Source organism: Alosa pseudoharengus, unplaced genomic scaffold (assembly GCF_046254945.1).
Source record: "Alosa pseudoharengus isolate Yale_2024_CS ecotype anadromous, Long Island Sound unplaced genomic scaffold, YU_APseudo_1.1 YU_APseudo_1.1_scf_16, whole genome shotgun sequence".
Lineage (NCBI taxonomy): Eukaryota > Metazoa > Chordata > Actinopteri > Clupeiformes > Clupeidae > Alosa > Alosa pseudoharengus.
Window position 1 is genome coordinate 22,550,134 of NW_027468630.1, and position 10,000 is coordinate 22,560,133.

The following is a 10,000-nucleotide window of genomic DNA, read 5'->3' on the forward strand; positions in this document are numbered from 1 at the left end:
TACTGACAACTCCAGGCTTCCACGCATGCTTGTTTGTTTACACCGAATACAAGCTGAAGCGCAAAACGAAAGTAGGCCTAACGTTTGCCTACTGCCCCCATCAATGCAGATATTTCCAAAAAAAAAAAGGATAAAAAATAAATATATCCTTGATAGCCTATGTTGGGTTTTGTGGAAGAGAAAACGGACTGTTTTAGTAGTAGTATTAGGCAATATGCAGTCAGATAGGTCACCATGGGCATATTTGGATTAGCAGATGGATTCACAAATAAATAAATTAGCCTACATTTGGCAGGATACTTGATATACAGGCTAAATGCAAATATGGCAATGTATTATATTATTTTACATTAACAAAATGTAGGAAAATAGAACAGACTGAAAATAAAGTAGGCACTGATCTTTAAAATCCTGTTTCCTGTAGCCTAAATGCTGTCAGTCATTCTTAATATTCGCAATTGGTGCACTGGCACGTTTAACTGTTAGCTGCAGTGTAATGTTAGATTATGTGTAAGTTAAGTACAGAAGTGACTGTGCGCCCAAATTTTTGTCTGTGCTCCTACATTTTTTAACTTGGGCGCACAAGTGCTCCTGGAAAAAAAGGTTAGTGTAGAGCCCTGCAAACATTTGCACATATTCACCACACACCTCCACACACCACCCACATCCACAACACACTGACGTCACACCCACGCATCACCATTCACATATGAAAAGAGGTTGCAAAATGAAAGCTACAGTAGGCGTAAGGTTTTAAATGGATACAATCACACACACACACACACACACACACACACACACACACACACACACAGACAGAAAGAGCGAGAGAGGGGGAGAGAGAAAGAGAGAGAGAGGAAAGGTCAGGTGTCAGTTGGTTTGGCAGCAAAGTGGGCCGTGTTCTGTGAGGCTTTAACAGTATGCCTGTTCAGCCCTGCAACAAAGCCCCGAGCACCTATTAACATTCACCACACTCACTGTCTAACGACAAACGACAACCTCTTCCCACACCACAAACTCTCTCTCTCTCTCTCTCTCTGTGTGTGTGTGTGTGTGTGTGTGTGTGTGTGTGAGAGAGAGAGAAAGAGAGAGAGGAAGGGAAGTTGTGTGTGTGTGAATGCATATGCATGTGTGTATGGATGATGCTGTTTGTGTGTGTGTGTGTGTGCGTGTGCGTGTGCGTGTGCGTGTGCGTGTGCGTGTGCGTGAGCGTGTGCGTGTGCGTGTGTGTATATGTGTGTGTGTGTGTGTGTGTGTGTGTGTGTGTGTGTGTGTGTGTGTGTGTGTCTCCTCAGCCTTCCCAAGAAAAGAACCGCTTGCAGGGAGAAGGGCATTTTCCATTTTCCCTCCCATCGATAAACAGAGAGATGTCTGTAAGTCATGGATTTGGAGTGAGCGGGTGCGTGGCAATGCCTTTCATCCAAATACTGGTACAGAGAGAGAGAGAGAGAGAGAGAGAGAGAGAGAGAGAGAGAGAGAGAGAGAGAGAGAGAGAGAGAGAGAGAGAGAGAGCACTGCACAGAAAAAAAGGTGGTAGACTGAAAAAACAGGAGAGGTTCTGGAGGGAGGCAAAAGACAAAGAGTAGGGAACAGAATGTGTCTAGAGAAGACAGGATGTACGTTCTACACTGACTAATGCGTGTGTGTGAGAATGCAGTGAAGGAGAGATGGGGACAGAGAGAAACAAGTGAGAAATGTGTGTGTGTGTGTGTGTGTGTTAATTACATTAATGTTACACGGACTCTACACTTACCAAATAACACTAGCTACACTGGCAACTCTGACAACTGCACATGCATGGACACAGAGAGACTCTCACACACACACAAACATGCAGACACACACACAGAGGCACGCACACACGCACACTCACACACAAATTGTTTGATAATTTTATGTGGATGTCTGAAAAAAAAAAAAACAAGAATACCATTATGTCTCATTTTAAAAATGCAACAATTCGATACAGTTTCACAAAATATTATTATTAGCAGAGAACAATAAACTGTTCACCCTGATGAAACTAACCAACACACATCTGGTACTGTACATCCCACTAAAGCGATTTACATGTAGGTTCAAGTTCAGCATATAGACGACGACAGCATGAGGCGTGAAGCAATTTCAGAGATTGTGGGATAAGACATGACCATCTGGGGGAGACACACACACACACACACACACACACACACACACACACACACACACACACACACACACACACACACACACACACACACACACACACACACACACACACACACACACACACACACACACACACACACACACACACACACACACACACACACACACACACACACACACACACACACACACACACCATCTGCGTGCATTGATGATGTGCTGATTATTGGCCAGTGCTATTCAGACTTGGTTATCTCTCCACTAGCATCATCGTGTACCATCCTCCTCCTTCCTCAGAGCAGTCAGAGCAGCTGTCCATGGAGGGGACGGGCCAACACGTGTGTGTGTGAGAGAGACAGTGGAAACACCACTAGATGATGTACAGCATGAGTGCAATGGGAGGGGGGTGTAAAAGGTGTGTGTGTGTGTGTGAGTGTATGTTTTTTTTGTATGTGCATGTATGCATGTGTGTGTGAGAGTGAGAGAAAGAGAGAAAGAGAGAGAGAAAGAGAGAGAGAGAGAGAGAAATGTGTGTCATGTGTCTTGTCAGTGTCTGATGCTAGTGTTGATCATTAGAATGTGTGTGAATGATTGCGTGTGAGTAAGCATTGTTTCGTTAACCGTTGTAGGGTAAAAGTCAGATGCTGGTGTTGATTGTGTGTGTGTGTGTGTGTGTGTGTGTGTGTGTGTGTGTGTGCAGGGTTAATGTGAATGTCTGATGCTTGTGATGAGTATGAGTGGACACTGCCAGTGGGGAGCTTAAGAGCTGGACTCTGAGACCCTGAGATGGTGAAGAGTTAAGCGCTCCGATTTACAGATTACTCCACACTGCCATCCCCACAAACGAGCCCCACAACACAAACAAATCACACATCTCTCCCTCTCTCTCAGTGTGTGTGTGTGTGTGTGTGTGTGTGTGTGTGTGTGTGTGTGTGTGTGTGTGTGTGTGTGTGTGTAATGTCATTGCATGTCTGAGTTCTTATCATGTGTCTTCAACATGGGTAAACTCCGCCTGATGATAGTAATCTTCAGCACTAATGCTGGTCCTTAACAAAACAAACATAATCACACACACTATTTAACACTGATGAGCACCACAGATCAATCTGGTCTGACATGGACAGCTTGTCTCAACAAAGGACAATTCTGACAATTTCTGACCTTTTAATTGACCTTGCCAATGGGTCATTTCATGGACGCAACCAACTCTGATTAAAGGACACATCCACACAGCCATGCATGCAAGCATAGGCACACAAACACACACACACACACACACACACAGACACACACACAGACACACACACACTCACACAATGTTTCTTCTGTAAACTGAATCCCAATATCCACATCTTCAGGTTAAACATTGAAAAAGGTGCACTGAAAAGCACCACATAGGGTCTGTTCAGACATCACACACTTATACCTTCACACCATTCTGCCATAAATATTTCTCTTGAATAGAAGCTCTTAAATCTTCACTCGACTCTTCATATCGACCAACGGAAGGAAAAGACAGAAAAAGACAAAAAAAAGTAATTCAATTCAAGGCACACCTGAAACTTTACTAGATTTATACTCTGTTACCATCTGTCAGAGCAGAGGCACTTTTGGACAAATGGAAAAGGTGTGAATAAGTGTGAAGGACAGAGCGTTGGCTAAGAGTAAATCACTGGACATACATCACTTCTCTCCATGGGACACCACTGTCTGCGTATACTGCGGTGTTTAATGCCAGCATGGCTCCTGTGAGCAGATGCTGATGTGCTCAATTTCCAGGCGGATTTCCAGCTTAACCTTCCGTCACTCAAGGGGAGCACCGACCAATCAGATAAGTCAAGAAGTCACACAAGCCAATATGCCAAAGCCAAAGTTAATAAACGTCTATAAGAGGCGTCCTATCCCAGACATACGATGCATTAACTGATTATTGGCCATCAATAAGAACCAGACCAACAACCACACAAAAGAGTTCCTGACCACCTGCAAATACACAACCACTACACAGTTCATACACAACTAACCAATCACAGCTGCCTGGAATTACAGTCAGCCAATGAGATGAGGAGAAAAAGTCAGCTGACCAAGCATGGAGCTCTGGCACTTGCACCGAGAACAAAGACTACTGTACAGGTCATCACAAGTATCAGCAGGATGCCCCAGAGAGTCGGGCCGGTACAGGACACTCACCCCCCGCTGGTGTTCCTGAGGATGGCCAGGGCGTCGGGAAAGCCGTCCAGGTTGTAGTCGCCCATGTGCAGGCTGATGGGCATGCTCAGGTCCCCGGGCACGAAGCCCCACAGCGTCCCCTTCCACTGGAGGTCAGTCAGCACGGACACCCAACTCCCCTGCAAAAAAAAAAAAAAAAAAAAAAAAAAAAACACAGACTGTGAGTGTTTTTCACACATAGTTTACCGTCACCGGCGAGGTGGAAGAAGGAGAACGAAAGAGAGGAGTATCTGTCATGCCAATAAAGCTCACTTGAATTGAGAGTGAGAGAGAGAGAGAGAGAGAGAAAGAGAGATAGACAGGTGTAAGTGAATTATGTTTAATACATTCATCAGATGAAACATCAACACTGTGTGTGTGTGGGTGTGTGTGGTGGTGGTGGTGGGGGGGGGGGGTGGAGAGAGAGAGAGAGAGAGAGAGAGAGAAGGACAGAGAGAGAGTCAGGGGGTAACAGAATTACAGTTATGGAATCCTGCTGAAATTGGAGCAGTCAGCCCAGCTCAAAAGCCTGCTGACAGCTTAATGAAGCCAGTCCTCCCTCATCAGCCACTTCTCACCACATATACACCACCCTGTGGAGACTCACACTCAGACTCAGCCTTCACACACAACACAGACAAGCCAGCCTCATCCTCCGCCACCTCCGCCACCACCACTACCCAACCACCCAACCCTCCCAGACTGCTCCTCTGGAGGGATATACTGAGGCGTGTGTTGAATAATTCCAAAGAAAGAACCTCAAACAAACACACAAGCCAACATGTATGCAGCACTCCTCAGTATGTGTGTGTGTGTTCATGTGTGCTTTCTCCCCTATGAAAGCAGACACCGTGCAGATAGTGGCTGGAAGTGGTTCTCATGAACATCTGAGAATTGCTGCTCGATGGCGAGGTTTCAAGGAAATGATGTGTGGACGAGGGGAATAAACACAACCAAAACACCACCAGTCTGACACCAAATAGACACCATTACATTACATTACCTTACATTACATTACATTTGGCTGACACATTTTTAACCAAAGCGACTAACAACATGGTAACAGTTAAGTTTTAAAGCAATTCTCTCAACAATTTTAGGACAATTTAAAAACGGTACAGTACAGTAAGAAAAAGTGTGAGTGCTGTTCAAGACGGCTGGTAAGTGCTAGGCTCAGCAAGACTTGTTGTAAGTGGTGCTATGAGAGGAGATGTTCTCTAAAGAGCTGGGTCTTCAGGAGTTTTTTGAAAATGGAGAGGGATGTCCCTGTAGGAACTGGCAGTGTGTTCCACCAACGAGGAACAAAAGATGAGAAAAGTTTGGATTGTCCTGAGAGTACCGGTGGTAGAGCTAGACGTCGTTCGTCTGAGGAGCGCAGCGGTCTGGAGGTAGCATTTGTCTGTATGAGCGCATTCAAGTAGGTGGAAGCAGAACCGGAGACTACTTTGTAGGCAAGCATTAGAGCCTTGAATTTGATGCGGGCCGCCATAGGTAGCCAGTGTAGCTGGATGAGCAGCGGGGTAACGTGTGCCCTTTTGGGTTGGTTGTAGACCAGGCGCGCCGCCGCGTTCTGGATCATCTGAAGGGGTTTCACTGCGCAGGCTGGGAGACCTGTCAGGAGGGCGTTGCAGTAGTCAAGTCGTGAGATGACTATTGCCTGAACCAGAAGTTGGGTAGCATCTTGAGTCAAGTAAATCCTGATTTTCCGTATGTTGTAGAGTGCGAAACGGCATGACCGGGCGACTGAGGCAACATGATCTGAGAATGTTAGTTGGTTGTCGAGAACAAGTCCTAGATTTCTTGCAGTCCTGGTAGGTGAAACAGACAGGGAGTCAAATTTGATGTTGATGTCGTGGTGGTGTATGGTAGGTTTAGCTGGGAGGACCAGCAGTTCAGTCTTTGAGAGGTTCAGCTGGAGGTGGTGAGCCTTCATCCATGTAGCTATGTCTGAGAGGCAATCCGAGATCCGCGCTGAAACCAAGGGGTCATCAGGTGGAAAGGACAGATAGAGCTGTGTGTCATCTGCATATCAGTGGTATGAGAAGCCATGTGAACGCATGATCTGTCCCAAGGAGGTGGTGTAGATAGCAAAGAGAAGGGGGCCCAGCACTGAGCCCTGGGGGACCCCTGTGGTGAGATGGTGAGATGCAGATAGCTGACCAAGCCATGATACGTTAAACGAGGTAGGAATCAAACCAGGAGAGAGCAGAGCCGGAGATTCCCATGTTAGAGAGTATAGAGAGAAGGATGCAGTGATTAACCGTGTCAAAGGCAGCCGATAAGTCAAGCAGAATGAGTACTGATGACCGAGCGGTCGCCCTGGCTTCCTTTAAGGCTTCTGTTACAGACAGCAGAGCCGTTTCGGTAGAGTGGCTGCTTTTGAACCCAGACTGATTTGGATCCAGAAGGTTGTTCTGTGAAAGGAAGTCAGAGACCTGTTTGGAGACTGCTTGTTTAATTCCTTTGGATAGGAAAGGCAGGAGTAAGACAGGGCGGTAGTTCTCGACTTGAGCAGGGTTGAGAGAAGTTTTCTTAAGTAACGGTGTTACCCGATGGACTGAAGTAGGCTCGTAGGTATAGGGTCCAGCAAGCATGTGGTAGGACGACTACATGTCAGGAGTCTAGACACTTCACTCACGGAGAGAGGCGTGAATGCTGAAAGAGATGTTCCAGCAGCCTCTAGAGGTTGTAGGAGTGCGGTTTCTGAGTCTGATGCGTTGTGTGGGCATGTAGAGAATTGACTGCTGATTGCCGCCACTTTGTAAAAAATGAGGCAAGGGTATCTGCAGTAAGGCTGGATGGAGGAGGAGGCAGCTGAGGGTTGAGTAGTGATTTGAAGGTTGAGAAAAGTTTTCGAGTGTCTGTAGCGCTGTTGATTTTGTCATTGTAGAAAGCCGTCTTAGCAGCAGTGATGCTGGCTGAGAAGGAGGTTAGGAGTGTCTGGTAGTTTTTGAGGTCATCAGTTAGTTTGGATTTGTGCCATTTCCTCTCCGCGGCTCTGAGTTTGGTGCGCTGCGATCGGAGGGTATCATTTAGCCATGGATGAGAGTGTTTGGATCAAGCTGGCCTTGTGATAAGAGGGCACAGCTCGTCTAGACACAAGCTCAGTGTGGAGCAGAGCGAGTCTGTGGCCTCATTAACCTCCAGAGAGGAGAAGGTATTGAGTGGAGGAAGACCGGAGGCAACCACAGAGGAAAAGTGGGTTGGAGACAGGTTCCGGATGTTGCGGCGGAACGTGACCATCGGCTGAGGAGTCGGAGGCTGTTCTGTCAGGCTGACGTTGAACTGGATGAAGAAGTGGTCAGAAAGATGGAGAGGCGTCACCATGAGGGTGACTGTGCTGCAGTTCCGAGTGAGGATCAAGTCAAGCTCTTTGCCAGCTTTGTGAGTAGGTGGGCTTTGAACTATCTATCTATCTATCTATCTATCTATCTATCTATCTATCTATCTAATTTCCATTTGTTGGAAATCAGCAGGCCCGTCCCACATCCTCGTCCAGATGGGCGTGGGGTGTGGGAGAGGGTAAAGTTAGTGGAGAGTGCAGCCAGGGTGCAGTGAGAGCAAGGAGTTCCAACGAAAGGTGGTTGGCATAGCCAGCTATGAAGTCCGTTTTGTTGACTGCGGATTGACAGTTCCACAAGCCCATGGAGAAGGAGGTTCCCATTAGACTTGTTGACGTCAATTACCGAACAGTGTGTGTGAAAACAGTGTGTGTGTGTGTGTGTGTGTGTGTGAACGTGATAGAGATATATAAAGAGGTGGCTGGGAAGAAAACAGATACTGGGTATGTATCTGTGTGTGTGTGTGTGTGTGTGTGTGTGTGTGTGTGTGTGTGTGTGTCAGTGTGGGATGGAGAGGGGGGGGGGGTGTTCTAGGAAAGTGGAGAAGAGCACCTCCTGCAGGAGAAATGGGGAGGCTCACACAGAACAGAGGGGCGGGCCTCCAGTCTCCCTCTTCCACTCCTCTCCTTCACCGCCTCATCTCCCTCCATCTTCACATCACTCTCTTCTCTCTCTCTGTCACATCCTCCCTTGCTTCTTTCCCGTCCTTTCTCCTGAGCTCTCTCTCATCACTCCTCTCTGTTCTTCTCCTACTGAGCCACCCATCTTTTGACACCTCTTCCCTGTGTAGGATCATCTCTCTCACTCACTTTCTCTCTTTATGTCTCTCTCTCACAAACACAAACACAAACACAAACACAAACACAAACACAAACACAAACACAAACACAAACACAAACACAAACACAAACACAAACACACACACACACACACACACACACACACACACACACACACACACCTCTCTCTCTCTGAGGGCCTTGGGGGAAAGTGCAGGGCTGTGCAGATGCTAGGGATTTAGCGGCTCATGAATGCTAAGCAGAGCACCAGGTGCACCTCACTCAGTCCAGCCTCCAGGGAGACGCAGAGAGAGGGAGAGAGGAGGAGAGGACGGAGAGAGAGAATGAAGGGTGGAGAGAGAGGGAGTAGAGAGTACAAGAGTGAGAAGTAGGGAGGTCTAACTAATAGTGTCTAACTATTTATCTCCTCTCTGCTGAATGCATAAATAAAAAAACAACAAAATGCAATATGTGGGCATGGGAGGATGGGACATGTGTCTGTGTCTGTGTCTGTCTTCACTTCCATGCAGTGCCTAAGTACACACCTCCTGTTGGTCTTCACTCTCTCTCTCTGTTCTTAGTAGGATTAATGGTCGGGTTCAAGGCTACATAGAGTGGTGTGTGAATTGCAAAAGATGTGTGTGTGTGTGTGTGTGTGTGTGTATGTTTGTGTGTGTGTGCGCAGACTGCAGATAAATCTGTGGCTCCATGTTTTGTCTGTGTGTGTGTGTGTGTGTGTGTTACATATGCTCAGTAAGGCTTCTTGAGTTACTCCTATCTGATGTTACTCTCGAAAACCCTCAACTTCTTTCTCTTCATTCATAGTCTTTCTCTTTATCCATCCTTCTTTCTTTCGCTCCCTTTACCTTTCTCTATCACTCTCCCTCTTTTTCTCACACATTTCGGTCTCCCTCTCTTCCATGGTGCATCCCTCCACCTCCCCTCTGTTCATCCCTCTTTTTTCTCCCTCTTTCTCCGTCCCTCTCTCTCTGGCAGCGACTTGAGCTAATGAAGTGTCGCTCCATTGGTTCCTCCTCCACGGCTGGACCGACCTCTCCCTGTAGACCGCAGCGGATGATGGGACAGATGAGATGAAGTGTGTGTGTGTGTGTGTGTGTGTGTGTGTGTGTGTGTGTGTGTGTGTGTGTGTGTGTGTGTGTGAGGGATAGGCAAGTGGTCACGGCCGGCTGGACTCCGGCGACTCTCCCTGGTGACAAGTCTGGTGCGTGTGTGTGTGTGTGTGTGTGTGTGTGTGTGTGTGTGTGTGTGCTGTGTGTGCTGATAAGCCTCATTCGATGGCTGTCGTGAGTGTGCAAACCATCAGGACAGAGAAGTGAGTGGATTCATTTTGGCTGATTAGGTATGCGCTCTGCACCATGATGACCAGGCTGACGGCGATGAAGATTGCAATGATGGGTTTAGATTGGCTAGGAGGCCGACGGCCATTTCAGGTGACACGGTTGGACTGGTCAGTGACTGCTATTGCCTCTTAGCTATTGCCTCAATAGTGTGGAAATGTTAAAG

At 47.2% G+C, this 10,000-nt stretch overlaps 1 protein-coding gene across 1 annotated transcript in view; it reads right to left on the reverse strand.

The window, feature by feature from the left end:
* itfg1 (integrin alpha FG-GAP repeat containing 1) overlaps nucleotides 1-10,000 on the reverse strand; it is a 163,049-nt gene that overhangs the window by 83,471 nt on the left and 69,578 nt on the right. The window contains exon 10 of the mRNA XM_076287477.1: nucleotides 4,339-4,496. Within this exon, the coding sequence (XP_076143592.1) occupies nucleotides 4,339-4,496 (158 nt within the window). The remainder of the gene's footprint in view (nucleotides 1-4,338; nucleotides 4,497-10,000) is intronic.